Source organism: Berghia stephanieae, chromosome 2, assembly GCF_034508935.2.
Source record: "Berghia stephanieae isolate SIO BIC M18660-M18661 chromosome 2, UCSD_Bste_1.3, whole genome shotgun sequence".
In the NCBI taxonomy this organism is placed as follows: Eukaryota; Metazoa; Mollusca; class Gastropoda; order Nudibranchia; family Aeolidiidae; genus Berghia; species Berghia stephanieae.
The window spans coordinates 128,333,629-128,349,612 of NC_088361.1; the positions used below are offsets into that span (position 1 = coordinate 128,333,629).

At 36.8% G+C, this 15,984-nt stretch overlaps 1 protein-coding gene across 1 annotated transcript in view; it reads right to left on the bottom strand.

The window, feature by feature from the left end:
* LOC144966588 (lamin-B2-like) overlaps positions 1-15,984 on the bottom strand; it is a 40,517-nt gene that overhangs the window by 24,094 nt on the left and 439 nt on the right. Inside the window, 2 exon segments of the mRNA XM_078903276.1 lie at positions 8,829-8,934; positions 15,883-15,984. The exon segment at positions 15,883-15,984 is cut by the window's right edge and continues 439 nt beyond it. Coding sequence (XP_078759402.1) covers positions 8,829-8,934; positions 15,883-15,984 — 208 coding nt within the window.

Below are 15,984 nucleotides of genomic sequence, written 5' to 3' on the forward strand. Positions count from 1 at the left end.
ATATAAGGGAATATACAAGGTATTGGTTTTGAGATGACAGTAAATGAGTAGACATACATGGAAGCTGAGATTATCACCCATGTCGTATAGAGTTGAATTTGAGATTGAATAAGATAACGTGAGTATATCACAAATGGAAATTGAACCATCCTTTTTCACGCAATAATATGTATGTGTGATGGGATATGACGGGAATTAAACACTTTTATTGCTATGAAGATGGAATTTAAGGTGAAAAGATACTTTTTCTTTGAATTTTTAAATAAATGATATCTTACTGTCGATGTTGTAATACTTTAAAAAAGTTTAATCGATAAATATAAATGTTTTAATCAATTTTGGTGTTGGTAAATCTAAATTTTAATCTCTTTTTGATAGATTTGATGTTGTAATTTGAAAGAAAAAAGAATCTATAATCGATATATATCTATTTAGATGTTGTAATCAAATTTGATGTTTGTGAATTTAATACTTTAAAACCTATAATCGATATATATCTATCTAGATGTTGTAATCAAAATTGATGTTTGTGAATTTAATACTTTAAAACCTATAATCGATATATATGAATGTTGTAATCAACTTTGGTGTTTTTGAATTTAAAGTTTAAAGTTGTTAAATGTTTAACTGGTATAAGTATTTGTCATTTTAAAAAATATAGACTATTTCTTACATTTGTTTATTGCATTTTAGTTCGACATTAGATATATATTTAATCTCTTACTGTTATTTTTTTAATTGAAATTGTTTTAAGTCAATTTAAATTCTAAGAAAGGGGCGTATGTAAGAGAGTAAGCCTATGCAAAAGGTTATCTAAGAAATTTGGTGCAAAACTGTCAATTATATATATCAGCAAATGGGTTTAGTGAGTACGTAGTGCAGGCATATCAGTTAAGCTTGGTCAGTGCATGACACGTGTGGGCAGTTTTATGTCCAAGCTATTTGAGACGCATGACACGTGTGCGCAGTTTTATGTCCAGGTTACTTGAGACCGTTTGTGTCAAAGTTACTGGACAGGTTATCATGTTGAGTACTATTTAATCAATCATTCTTAAATTGGTTTAGGGGTGTTGAAACAGGTGAAAGGGGCATTTATCAAAATAATGTTATATCATAAAAGGCGGGGTTTAACATCAATATGTAGGAATTGACGTTTCAGGTTTGATTATGATTTGGTCTTACTCTTAGGGGTTGGATTATAGACTGACAGGGAACTGTCAATAACTGCAAGGGGGCGTGGAAACAATGGAACTGTGGGTAAAATTTTGATAGGGATAAAAGAGGATGTTTCGAGGAAAACGGGATTATGCTACCTTTTGATTCTGCATTCAACTTGACCATGAGCTGCACACTTTAAACCTTTTGTGCTCACCATCATTTATTTGTTTTTACGGACTTAGAAATATTTCACGTATATTGAAAATGGTTACTTAGGCAAAATTAACTTTACATGTGGACTGATTTTACGGATTTGGAACTTATGAAACTGATTGAATTATGACCATGCTATTTGATTTGGATTTCGAATTTATCACAACAAATAAAGCTGTAAGAAATTAAACTTGGAATCTGGATTTTAATTTGAATGTCTTGATGTTGTGCATTCAGTTATCATCATCGGCCCTTAAACTCTTTCGTCATTATTAACATCTACAACACAACCCAAAGGATAATACTACCATCTATGAAAAACACCACTATACGATCATAAGCCATTACATATGTGTGCAACTACGCCACATTTGACTCGCGTGTCTCCCACTGCTGTGTTATTCCCTAATTCATTCCTTTTCTATCTCAAAGGAAAAAAAATAAATTTAAAAACAGCCTAAACCTTCCAAACTAGAGAAAATGATCTTCAAAAATAATCATGCATAATGTATGTGTGTGTGTGTGTGCGCGCGCACACACATGCACGCGAGCGCCCGCTGGTAACCTAAAACCGATGAAGTTGACGCAATGCCCTCAATACGAGTTGACGCCATTCATTGGAAAGTTAAAATATTATTATGTTTATCCATCTTCTTTATTTCCCATTAAAGGGATGCTTTATCCAGAGATGAAAGCGTACGAATAATTATTTTTGCTTGCCCCAACCCCTACCACCGAGCATGCGCATTGCACTAAGATTTAAAAAATAAGGACAACGCTATCATAGATCGCTGGAATGAGGTTAAGGTTACACACAACTGGTTACTATGTCGTTTTAACTTCCAATGTATAGAATTCGCCCATTAGATCAGATGTACATCTTTATCTTAGCCTAGCTGTTTCATTTCTGAATATACAAAGCTCGTTTAAGATAACATCGTCAAAGTGCTTGTTTTCAATTGCGGTGGGTGGAGAGAGAGAGAGAGAGAGAGAGAGAGAGAGAGAGAGAGAGAGAGAGAGAGAGAGAGAGAGAGAGTAGGTGTGTGTGTGTGTGTCCAGAGCGAATCCAAAGCACCGACAAATGTAACCATGTTATTAAAACCAATGTTTGACGAAGAACTATGGAATACCGAATAAAATTCCCCTAAAAATGGCACGTAACTGGCCCTAGAAGAATGAGTTGTTTTGTTCTTTTTTTTTTTTTCTTTAAGGAAAGGAAAGAAAGAGAATATAGCAGCCCAAAGAATACCACAAGAAGCGAAGTAAATATATAAACGTAGTCGATGAAACAACTAAGATCTATGTTGGTAGAAACCCCCCCCCCCCCCCCTTCTCTCTCTCTCTCTCTCTCTCTCTCTCTCTCTCTCTCTCTCTCTCTCTCTCTCTCTCTCTCTCTCTCTCTCTCTCTCTCTCTCTCTCTCTCTCTCTCTCTCTCTCTCTCTCTCTCTCTCTCTCTCTCTCTCTCTCGCTTTCTTCTTTATGTCTTTTTAACCCGGTCTTCAAACAGCAATACCTCGATTCAACAGTACACATAAATAATGCTAGTGATCAGATAAAACCCAGGAACCATCGACTCACTGAATCGACAGGTCAGCAAAATAAGACTCGACAAATACATGCAAATATCCAGTCTAACCGCTTGTATCATACACAACAAAGCGACGCAATCGAGCGTAGCCGCAAGAGGTGGCTGAGAGCAATGGAACAACAAACTCACTCCCTCCCTTACTCTTTGAAGCGGAAACAATTTTCGGGGAGGAAGGTAGAGGGACAAATAGGGAAGCCCAAAAATTCATACCACCCACAGAAATCAATAATAAAACAACCCAAAAGCTAGGGGACAGAGCGATATAAATAATAATATAATTTTGTTGAATACAACTATAATCGGATAATCGCGACGTCCCGGTAGCGGTCATGTCTTGCGATTGACAAAATTTGCGATTAGTTACCTATCTTTATCTTTGTAGTATCACTGTCGTTATAAATTCAGAAAATAAAAAGTGTTGGAGAACAGGAGTTGAAAAAAAAACAAAGCAATACAAAGGGCCCAAAAGCCAACAGCAACACTGAAAACGTATGAAAAGAAACGCAGCCTCTAAGGCACTATTATACTTTTTTTTTCGACAGACTTTGTTGCCAGCCAGGTATACATTTTACATCTTGAAGTATAGAGAGAAAATTTGAGTAAAGAGCCATTTCCAAGGACTCAACTCACAGTGGGACTGGAACCTTAATCTTTACACGTCGCCAACCGAGCGACATACAAGACCACAAAGTACGCATCGATGTGACTGAGGATCGTTGACAAAAGCATGCTCAAATGGGATGGACGGCGTTCCATGTATGCAGGTTTCGGTTAGAATCCAGTCAGCTGATTACTATAATAAATTCTTTTCGACAACAAAATGACCTTAGAAAGAACACTTGCTCCAATGTGTCGACCTTTCGTGGTTAAAAATGCAAGTGTCTAAATCAGCACATGGATTTTCCGATCGAGAGGGCGAAGACACGATTACTAAATCATTCGCATGGTCAACCCAACAAGATCATTGCATAACTAATAGAAATGCGTTGAATCATTAGGTAAAACTTGCGTAAAGACAGAATCGGATTGAGACTGACCAGTCTTGACTCCTAGATATAGCCTTTAGAATAGCGAGTCACAGGTAGCAAGCTGAATTCGGGATCAGGGAATTAAGACATGCTGACTGGACAGTTTTACAATTCAGAATTGGCGGGGGGGGGGGGGGGGGGGGGTCTCCTAAAGTAAATAATAATAATAACAATAACTGTTTCAACCGAATCAAGAACCGTGTGTAGAAATCCTACCAATCAGTACCAATTCAACCACAAAGTTGACGATGTGTCTTGTATTGTTCGTGGCGCATTCGTCTAATGTCGTATTTTTATTTTTTCATTTTTTTTTCCACTTCACTGGCAACAAACAAGTCTGGATCTGACTTGAACCTGATCACAATATGACACGCCGCTTCAAAACCAATAATATCTAAATACACACAACACGTTGTACAATTTGTATCTTCTGGCTTTATTTTATCGAACCTTAAATCATCCAACCGAACGATTTGAAACGAGCTTTCATTCATTTTGTAATAAGTCCAAAACAACACCAATTAACTTATTCTCACGACAATTTAACAAATAAATATATGAATAAATACGCAGCAGGATGAAACCTTATATGGGGCGATTACTAGATGTTTAGCGATACGATTGTTGTTGAGATGATTGTGTCCGTAACACGGTCTGATAAACTTTGACAAAGATCCCAGGTGACACGGTAATGAAATTATCTTTGAAATCAATTTTTACGCCTGCAAAATATTCATTATTAATCCATCACATCAACCGGCATTATGTCGGGATGAAGCAGATGCCAAAGAATATATTAAATTTTACTAGGAAAACAAAGGAACAGGGCCTGCTGCTTTTTAAAAAAATAGTCTCTTCTTCAATAAAGCATTAATTAAATACATACCGGCCAACTTTTCAGAGCTAAAATTTAAAACGGGACACCCTGACGCACAATGCAAGTCATAACCCAAAACAACAGTATGCTTGAACTATTATATAATATCAACTAGTTTTAGAGCTTTTCATATTCCTTGTTTTAATTTGCTCCTGAATAAATCATTATCCTGAGACCATGTCCATACATAAACAATCCATTTTTGTTTTTAAAAGGACGATTGTAAATACAATTGGAATCTTCTTTTAAATATTTTCAAAAATTACACATCTCATTTGACATTTTTTCCCTTCCCCCTCCTTAAAAAATGAAATTAAATGCTTAAAATACTGCACTTTTTCAACTGAAAAAAAAAAAAAAAAAGGAACCATACTATCCCTCATTTGTATTTCAAATTAGTTATTACACTTTATTTAAAATAGGACAGGTGAAATTGAGTTGGTGGTTTTGGGGGAGGGGTTTTTTAACGCCCTCTCCTCGGACCAGGAAGGCAAACAAAGCTAATCGAGATCTGCATCGTTACCATAACCACCAGACGGTTCAAGATCGATAACACTTTGTCAGGGGATATCAGACGTCGTGACAGTACCGGACATGATTGGATTACACGAGTGTGTCATCGTACACCACGGAATGGTGAAAAGGTGCACATCACAAGTATTAGTAACAGTAGTAATTAACACTTACTAAATAAGTTCTGTGTAATGGCAAACCTGTTTATTTGCAATTCCAGTTTTTTCCTTTTTTTAAATTTTAAATCGCAGTTCCCATTAAAAACAAAATGAACAAATAAATGAAACACCGAGTTACGGTAACTTATTAATAAATAATTTATTTCCCCTGAAGATTAAATGACACCTGGAAACTGGAAATCCTGAATATCATGAACTCATACATTAACCTTTCATTGTCAATAAAATTGGAAAAAATAAAATAAGCTCAGGCAGCTCTGTGGTTGGAACTAAAATCTTTCTGCGAATGTTACCATTTTTCGTAGTAGTCGTAGGCGCCAGGGACAATAACTGGGCAGTACTGTAACAACTTTCAAACAGTTTTACATTCCTTTAAAGGCCGAGCTTTACGTTAAGCTCAGTCTGCGATGTGATTTCATGGAACTTGGCCATTCAAATGTCAATGACATAAGAAATAAATCCCAGCGCTTCCACCAGTATTCAAAACCCGTGACCGTGGTTTTCCGATGAGACGATGCAATCGACTTTGCCCACAATATCTCTATTTATCAACATTAAAAAAAATTTGCCCAGATAATGCTTATTTCATACATCAGGGATTGAAATACTCCATTTCTTATCACTATTTTATTTTTCATATAATTTTTATTTTTAATTCTTTAATCTAAGACTTTTTCCTAAGATTTGACAAAGTCTCGGGTTTAAGCATTTTTAAAAAGTTAGGAATCATCTCTATCATTAGATATAGAAATAATTTCTAATATTTTAAAAATCGTAAAAAAGAAGGAAATGTACAGAGTATTTAAAGGCGTAACAGGTCTGCCTCTATTCGTTTCACATAAAAAGTCTCATTGGTCAGCAGACCACCTAAAGTAAAAAAATATCAGAAAACAGTCAGTCTTAAGTCATAGCATGGAAGGATGCACATTTTTATAGAGCCAATATGTGCATGATGATAGGGATCATCATCGATATTGAAAAGATGAGGAGTCAGTATATCGGAATATAGAGTGGTAATTCCAAAACAAAAAACAAAAAACAAACCAAAAGAAAGCGGAATCTAATAAGGGGACATCTGGCAGCCAAAAAAAAAATAAAGTGATTTGACAGAGTGTACAGTGTACAGCTAATATAGCTAATATACTTTGGACGAGCGCATTGCATGGGTACTAGTAATGCGTCAATGACGAGTGACAACGTTTCGTAATTCCTGACATCATAGCCCCTTCTTCCAAATCCAACGTGCTCTGTAAGTCGGAATTAATAAGACCTGACAGACAAGAACATGCATGACGAATTTATTTTTTTCACTCGAGAGATCAAAAAGGATATTCTGGCTGCATAAAAGTAATAATGCAATCAAATGTTTTAAAAACTCCCCCCACCCTTCTATCTCTTACACACACACCACACACACACGGAGACAATCGATCCGCAACACCGGGACAGAAAAAATAGCTGAAAACTCCCATAGAAATAACATTAGGTCGTCGCTGAAGCTCAGACTTCACCCCTTGCGTTACCCAGACACAGTCTGACATGTAAACAGAGTCGTGACAGACTGTGACAGACAAGATACTTCATGATTGATATCGAAAGTGATCCGGCCAATCAACACACGGCGTAAAATTAAAACTGCCATATATGGCGGAAGCGATCAGGGTCAAGGTACGTGAGCAATCCAGAAAATGGAAACAGCATAAAACGAACCTGCTAACTAATTAAGGTGTAGCTTATAAAATCATAAGGGCGATAAAATGTACAACAATATACTAAACGACGACCATCAATATTCGATGTGCAGTAATAATTTACCAAACTCGCAATTCCAGACGACAAACATCACTAGTTGGATGATGAAGGTTATTGACTATGACCATCAATAGTTCTCTAGATGGCCATGCTATCGACACAGCTATCTTCTAATAGACGTGAATTAAAACATTCATAGCTCGCAAAAAGGACATACATCAATAGAGAAGTCATCATCAATTATGCGTCTTGAACAGTTCATAAACGTTCACTTATGACAGCATTATTATACACACTAAAGGCCAGAGGTATGGTCTATCTCAATTTATCAAATTAATATATAAAGTGCGCTATTGGTTGTATATTTTTTTTACATTTCTGCGCATTTGCATATATATAATATGTATACATTGTCGCCATAGATTCTCAACTTTGTGTTTATACATTTTTATGCATGCCACGTCTGTAAACGAATTTCCATGTTTTTTTTGGATGAATAAAGTATATTATTATTATTATTATTATCATCATTTTGCTTGACTATCTCAGCAAAATATATTATTAAGACACATGTAGCAATAGGCAAGCATCTCCCTCTGAACAATTTCCAGTCATCCTCTCGCTAAGTGCCCTTAAATTCATATTACAAAAATGTGACCGAAAATGGCCTAGCAGTGGGAGGGTGCGGGCTTCTTACTTTTATCGTTTTAACCCTTGAGATCGTCTAAAAATAGAAATCACTCATGGTAACACATGTATGTCAGAACAAAGCACCAGTAGAGAAAAAAAAATAAAAAAAGAAACATCCACTTGACACCAATAACGCACAAAAGTGTGACACACCTCTAATGAAATAGACTCGATTTCTAAGATAGATTCTTATATTCGGCAAAAGCGGCATAGCTCATTACCAAGGAAAAATAAAAATCAGTTCATAAAAGACACTGATATCAATCATTGATCCAAAATAAATACAAAGAAGCAGCTTAAAAAAGACAACTTCAAACACTGAAAGCCGCCGTCGTATTTTACTTTAAATAGTGCGACGTGGCTGCTCCAGAAAATAACAAAACAAAACGAACAAACAAAAACAATAACAAAGCAAGCAGTGGAAATCTTATTCAGAACTAAAACGCATTAAAAATAAACCATACCCCATTCAACTATCTAAACCATTTTCTCCCAAGTGCCCTTTCAAAAATGCAATCCGTTTATGCCATTAATACAAAGTGAACCGCCACTACACCATTCCACTGCGCCCTCAGAAATCATCAGACAAAAGACAATTCCATCTCACATGCCATCAATGAGATAACTATACATCTTTTCCCCAAAACAAGCATTTTGTTTTTGTTTCCTGTGACTCCACCTTGCCAGATACAGTTTTTTCCCGTAACTTAGAAACAGAGGAGTCAAACCTTATAAGGACAGAGAAAATGTAGTGCAATCCTGTTTGAACCAATCCATCGGCATTCAAGACAAAGTTATTATACTCAAAAACGCTAGTCTCCTCCACTAACCTGGTTCTCCTTCTCCATCTCCCGAGTGTTGAACTCTGCCAACTGCCTCTCCAATACCTGGACCCTCCTTTCCAGCGCCGAAGCATCTCTGTCACGTTTGTTGTACCTGTGGAAAAAGAACAATGACAATTGAAGTACACAATGAGAAACGTCAAGCTAAACGTTGATCCTCACATTCTTAAAATACAGGATTCTGTTCTTTTTTTAAAGAGGATAGTGCATCGAAGCAGTTACGTGGTCTACATAATATATATTTTTAAAAATAACTCCTCTGCACCATCATGTCTCGTCAAAATGTTGAGACATCAAAACGCAATATCAAACTGCTGTCCGCAAACATCTCCAACCCTCCTCCCACTAACCTCCTTATTCCAGCATCGTCTCATATTAATGCATCAATATCTAAAGCACTTCTAACACACTGTGGTCACTAATCAACCATCATCCGAAGTTGTTGGGCGTAAATAATGAGACAGAATTATGGCTTACTGGAAGTCGGTATTGTGCGTGCATATGGAGCCTCTGAATCCACTGACATAACATGCCTTTCACCAATAAAAGTCCTAATTTCCGGTAACCTACAGCAAATTAACAAAAATGCCCCTCCCCTACATATGCAATAACGGACAGGTAGAGCCACGAAAACGAGACCATCGTTACTATGTAAGAGAAAAAAGATAAAGGGTAAATAAGGTAATGAAAAAAGTACTGAAGACATCAAGAAAACAAATGAGTAGGCCCTTGTAATTATTTCATTCTTAAAGTTCAAAAACGTGTTTTTTTTAGTTCACACTACATATCAAGGTTAACTAAAAAGGTTGAGGTGTACAGCTTGCATCATCCCAAACTCTGAGAAGATCAAACCAGATGCATTCTACAATTGTATCAGAATGGCATTTTGACTCATAATAGAAAGGAGAGGATTAAGGAAATAATGCCATCCCTCCAGCCCGCCTACCTCCCTTCAGACTAAAGTAAATTTAATTCAGCCGATATTACTTCAAGTGATCGAAACCAATAAATCGTTATACCCATCCCACAACCACATGGCGAGCCAAATACCAAGGCCTGGACTGGGGCAATCGCAATCAATAAACTACCAACACGACAACTACCTTCCTACCTTTAGAGACCCCCCCCCCCCCCCCCCCCATACACACAAACCTAACTTTCCGCCACCCAATCATCACCCCCCCCCCCACACACACACACACACACACACACACACATCTCGAAATAAACAGAATTATTGGGAACCTCTATCAGAATAGAATACTGCAAACCATTCGGCATTAGGACCAATCCACGGCATATTTTATAATAATATCGCGACGAACGTTCGGACAATAGTGATAGGGAAAACGATGACATTACTGACACAGTTTTATTAGTCGTTATTTCACTGGACAATCTAGGGTCACTCCCACTTAAGTCGGCTTTGTCATCGACTTGATATGACGAGAAAGAGAGAGGGGGGAAGAGGAGACTGCAAAGACCATTCATAGGGTACAGGTGTGGTGGGGACAGTGATCAAGCACCTTGATACCTGGTGTAAATTTTGTACACGGACATCGGGCAGACAAGTACAAGACAAATAATAGGTTCATGCGTCCTTGTGTCAACAGATACCGGTACGGAAGAGGCACTTGAGTAATATGAATTGAGGGCTATCTATTGTATCATAATAGTATGGATATCGAGTAATTAATTTGCACAGGGGGTATGGGAGGAATCTAATGTTTATGAACCAAATATCGCTGTGGTTGATTCAGTCCAGAACTCGGATATAAATGCCCAACCCTACAACCTGTATCAACTTATAGTAACGATCACATGTAATGTCAATCTCATCAATCATCATTAGACCCATCTTAGACAATGAATTATTACATTATCACTCCTCTACAGCATTAGCACTATGTTTTGTTTGTTTGTTTTTTCTATTTTGGGGGATGGGGGGGGTAGGTTGTTTTTTTTTAAATACTTCATTCATTTTGTAAATTATTTTATTAGATAACAATTTGTCCATGAATGACCATGTTTCCAATGTAATCAAATCTTGCAACTTTCATTTGAGAAATATTATAGGGAAAGTAAGACACCTTATCGATAAAGATATAACTAGCATGCTAATGTCTTCTTTTTTTTTTTTTGGAGAAGAATTGACTATTGCAACGCCCTTCTCTTAGGCTGCCCTGAATACACTATAAACAGAATATAAAAAGTTCAAAATAAAGCAACAAGAATAACATCCCTTATTAAATCCAACAAACATATTACACCAATGCTAAAATCCCTCCACTGGTTGCCAGTAAAGTTTCGAATTGATTTTAAGATTCTTTGTAATGCATATAAATCCATGAACGAAATTTCCATTCCTTACATCCAAGACCTAACTTCTCCCTATAAATCAGCGCAAGCTTTGAGATCTGATGACTCTTATTAACATAAGAAGCTTTCTGTATAAGTGCCCCACGGTTATGGAATAGCATAAGTTTTAAAACTAGAACCAGCCCTTCACTTGACATTTTTTAAAAGAATCTGAGAACAGAACTGTTTCCCCATGCCGTTTAGTCCGTTTTATATAGTTTAATTTGTGCATTGATCAACAATTAATTGTAACTGTTTTTTGTTTTGTTTTATTACTACACTATAATTCCAGATTCGACTAATGACAAATACCAATTTTGCTGATCAACACGATGGATATATGATAAAACGGTTTTGAGATCAATGATTTTGGTCTGAGACAATTTGAATAATCATATATCCTTAAATAGGGTAAACTCAAAGATTATCTAAAAACAAGACAAATCACAAAGCAGTTATATCATCCCAGGAGTAGCAGAGTGCTAGTGCTGTTGTCCTTAAGAGTTTTTGGCTCCGCTCTCAAACTGGCGCTAGAGTTTTCTCAGTAGGTTGTTCCTTGAGGCTACTTTTGCTCTCACTGTTTTTGTATGTTGGGCGAAGGATAGAGTATGATCCAGTGTAACACCAAGATAGGCTGGGAATGCGCTATTTTCCAGTACCATTCCATACCACGAAATATTTAATTTCCATTTCCAGTTTGCTTCGTGGATGTCTAGATGGAAAGCACACACATTTTAAAGTCTGTGGACTGGGTTGCCAGACACAAGCCATCTGCGTACAGAAATTTCCTTATATTTTGATATTCAGGCTGGTAATTTTTTACAGATGTTGAATAGAGTTGGAGCCAGAGCAGATCCTTGTGGGAGGCCATACTCCTGAAAGCGCCATCTGTCTTTTCTGCAGTCCATTTCTACAAAGAATCTTCTGTTGGTCCAGAGGGACTCTATAATCTTTACAATCTTCATGGTATGTTATTCTTGCCACTTTGAGTTTGAGGAGGAACTTTCTATGATTGACCGTGTCATATGCTGATATCAGACCTACAATCACTTTTATTTCTTGTATTTACAGTAGAATATGATTGTTTAAAGTCTTAAGATGATGATTATGTGCACTATTCTATAAGGCTTTTCAGTAGTCCCTCTGTAACAGCAGTCTTTAGAATGTAAAAAGTTAAAAATTCGAGCAAAAAAGTCTGCAGTTAAGGTTATAAATCAGCATTCATATGTCTTCCTGTTGAAAAACTACATAACACCAACATAAATTCAATTCATTTGATTATCGCTATGACCCACTCAGGGTGAAAATTCTCAGTTTAACTGGTGTCACTCCAAATCGATCTTTGGGGAAGCCTCGACAAACAATTCAAGAGATTAAATTCAAACTTTTTGTGCATCATGAGATCTACAGTAAACTTTTAACAGTCAATATGAGAAGCTGTACAAGGGCCACTTTTTAGATAAGTTTCCGGAATCAGGTAGAAGCAGTAAAGATAGATCTGTAATTCTTTTCACAACCATAAAACATCCTTTAGTGGAAATTCCCGGGAATCTTCATTTACTTATGTTCACAAGAAATGAAAATGTGACGTCATATCCCATTAAATGTGTCAACAACAATGGGGCCAAAAGACGTGATTTTGATTTTTGAGCCATGATTTACTATGCCTTTTTCAAAGGGTTAAATGTATCAACTTGTTATGAAACTTTGCACAAGTTATTATTGGAATCTGCTCCATCAAAATCTTAAATTTCTGGTTTAGTGAATGTAAAAGAGGTAGACAATCCCTCAAAGATGGTGGCCGCAAAAGTCGACCTGCATGTGCTGTAACGGAAAAGTCTATGTCTGCCACAGAGGCTGTGATTGAAAATGGTGCATGTTTTACATATCATGAGATAGAGCATTCATTGGGAATTTCATCACCTAGCGTCCGGAAGATAATGTCTTAATGTTCACAAGTTGTCCGCTCAATGGGTGTTTCACGAACTCACCAATGAAAAAAGACATGCTCAAGTTTGACCCTGAAACAAAGGACCAATCTAGAATGCGGAACTTTCCTGGTAAGACTCCACTTCTGAAATTCAAGAGATCTCACACCGTTAGAAAGCAAACAGTGGCTAGTTTTTTCAATTCAAAGGTTACATCGCCACAGTACCACTCCAAAACAGATGCACAGTCACCTTTGACTTTGATAGGCATGTTAACCGTTCATCATACTGACAGTCTTAGAGAAATGGAGATAATGGCGTTCAAAGACAGGCACAAGGGGGTTGCAAAGTTTTATCGAGGAGCAATATATCCTATATTATCAAGATGTGTCTCTTTGCTTAAAAGGAAGCAGCCACTGCAACAGAATTGAGACTAACATCCCATAATGCACCAAAGTTCTAATATCAGCACAATTCTTTTGTTGAAAATAAAAGAAGATGTTAGTAAAATCAATAGAAGTAGAAGCTATGATTACGATGAAACAAAGATACAAAAGTATAATGCGTAATCATCCGAGCCGAGGCAAAAGTTTATTCATAATAGAATAGAATAGAAGGTATCGACGTCGCTTGATTAGGCCACTGGCCTGTCGCCGAGTCTTTCCAGTCACTGAATGTCTTGTTCACAACTGATCTAATGCATTTCCCTACCGGATCTTGTGATCAGGGGCTAGCCTACACTACACTTTCTCTACTGATCTTTTGATCATAGCTATTATGGGTGGGAGGCACTTTTACAATATGCACATAACTTTCCATCACAGCATCTAATCTATTCTTGAAAGCATTGACACTCGGCGCTTCAACGACATTTGCTGGCAATGCGTTCCAACGTTCAATTACTCTCTGTGTAAAAAAGTTCTGTCGAAGGGTGGTTTTAACTCTGATAGAATAGAAGCCTTAATATAATTAATAATATTCCATTCCTCAGCACTTCATATCTTAATTTCATCAGAGCTGCCAACCCCATCTGATGAGAATGTGTACAATGGGACCTCAAAATGGGGGAGATTTCATAAAAATGGGTACAATCCTGAAATTGACGGAAACTAACCATTGTGAAAGTAAGAGGAAGGTATAATTTCATAAAGTCACACCGTACAAGCTCAATTGCAGCAACAATGATGTTCCCAAGACTATAATCCAATCCTTTCAGAATTCTACCTCACAGCATGAAGATCATAATTGGTAAAAAAAATATATGAACATCCACTTGGTCACCAAGGTTTCTCAATAGGCTAGTAATTATATGAATTTCAACTAAAGAAAACTGAAGTGACTTTGTACACTGAAATGGGTTCAATCTTGGGGGAAATGCGTACAAGCGTACAATCGCTGAAAATGCGTACAATTCCGCATTTTTTGCAGTAGGTTGGCAGCTCTGTATCACGGTCCGATGCAGACCTTTTATTTTTCAGCGTTTAAACAATAATTGAACAATTATATGATTCGAAGACAACACATGTAAAATGCCTTTCAAAAGTGCTCACTACCATAGTATCCATACCAAGTATAGATCTGTATTCAATGAGGACAATACCAATGAAAAATGAGAACCTACTTTGACAAGTGGTATCTAAAGATAAGGGTGCCCCGACACCACTGTACTATAGGGTAGTAGTTTTGACACTTTTTGATGTCTGGCTCAAATCCATGACCAAATCATTTCTATAAATTTCAAAACTGGCAGTGGTTTTAGTACAATGCTGTAGACCCAGCTATTACATTCGTTTAAAAGCATGCCCATGGCAATGGGTTATAGGTATAGTCCAGTACAATCATTTCATTCATTCTGCCTTCTTTTTAGTTAGAACTTTTTTTATACTTCTACTTCCAACCCATCATTAACATCACTATCACATTAAAAGTTAAAAGTGTCCCATACAAAAAGATACAATCCAAAAATGGCTCAATTAAAGGTAAAGAGCATAGTAATAGTATGTGTATCCGGGCAATTTCATAAAGAAATTGTTCAAAGCCAATGAAAATGGCATTGTCACAGTTATAGCTCATAACCTCGTAACAAACCATCCTGATCAGCAATTTTATCGCCAATTAAGATTAAGTCGGAAAACATAATTATAAACATAAGGCTAAGGATTGATATTGAAAAGGCAAATGAGGAATTTTTTTTTTTTTAAGTTGAAGAGAAAAAGTAAAGTGTGGAAAGATTTTCTATTCAACCAACATGAACGCACACATAGTGACACACGCTTTTTCATCTACAGATTATCTCGCCACTTGATCTAGTCCCAGCCAGTTCTTATTAGTAGTTTTTAGTCTTACTTGAACTTGAGTCTTAGTTGAGTAGACGTCTAAGTCTAAGTCTAGCTAGGAAGAGTATAGATAATAGAGGCCAGTACAAAGTAAAAGTAATTCCATACGGCTGACTAATAGTCAGTCTAAAGCAATGTTACCGCAGCCGCAAAACACCTGAAAGTGAAAACTAATAATAAAAAAGCTTGCGGGGTCAGTTTTCTCCCAACGCCAACTTGTTGAATTTTTGTTGTATTTGTGTGCAGTGGAGCATGACTGCGACATCGACTAAGCAGAGTATCAGTCAGTATTCAGTATCAGTATCAGATGACGAGTCCTTGCATTGTCATTGCTTCATCTCGAAGTATTGATTGAGACAGCTTCAAAGTAAATATATCTTTGTACATAAAAGTAAATCCGATAAAATAAAGGGTACTTACTTCGCAAGAAGCTCATCATAATCGGCCTTGTATTTGTTAGCTTCGATCTGAAGCCTGGCTTTTTCCTTTGCTGTTTCATCCAACAGTTTGCGAAGTTCAGCA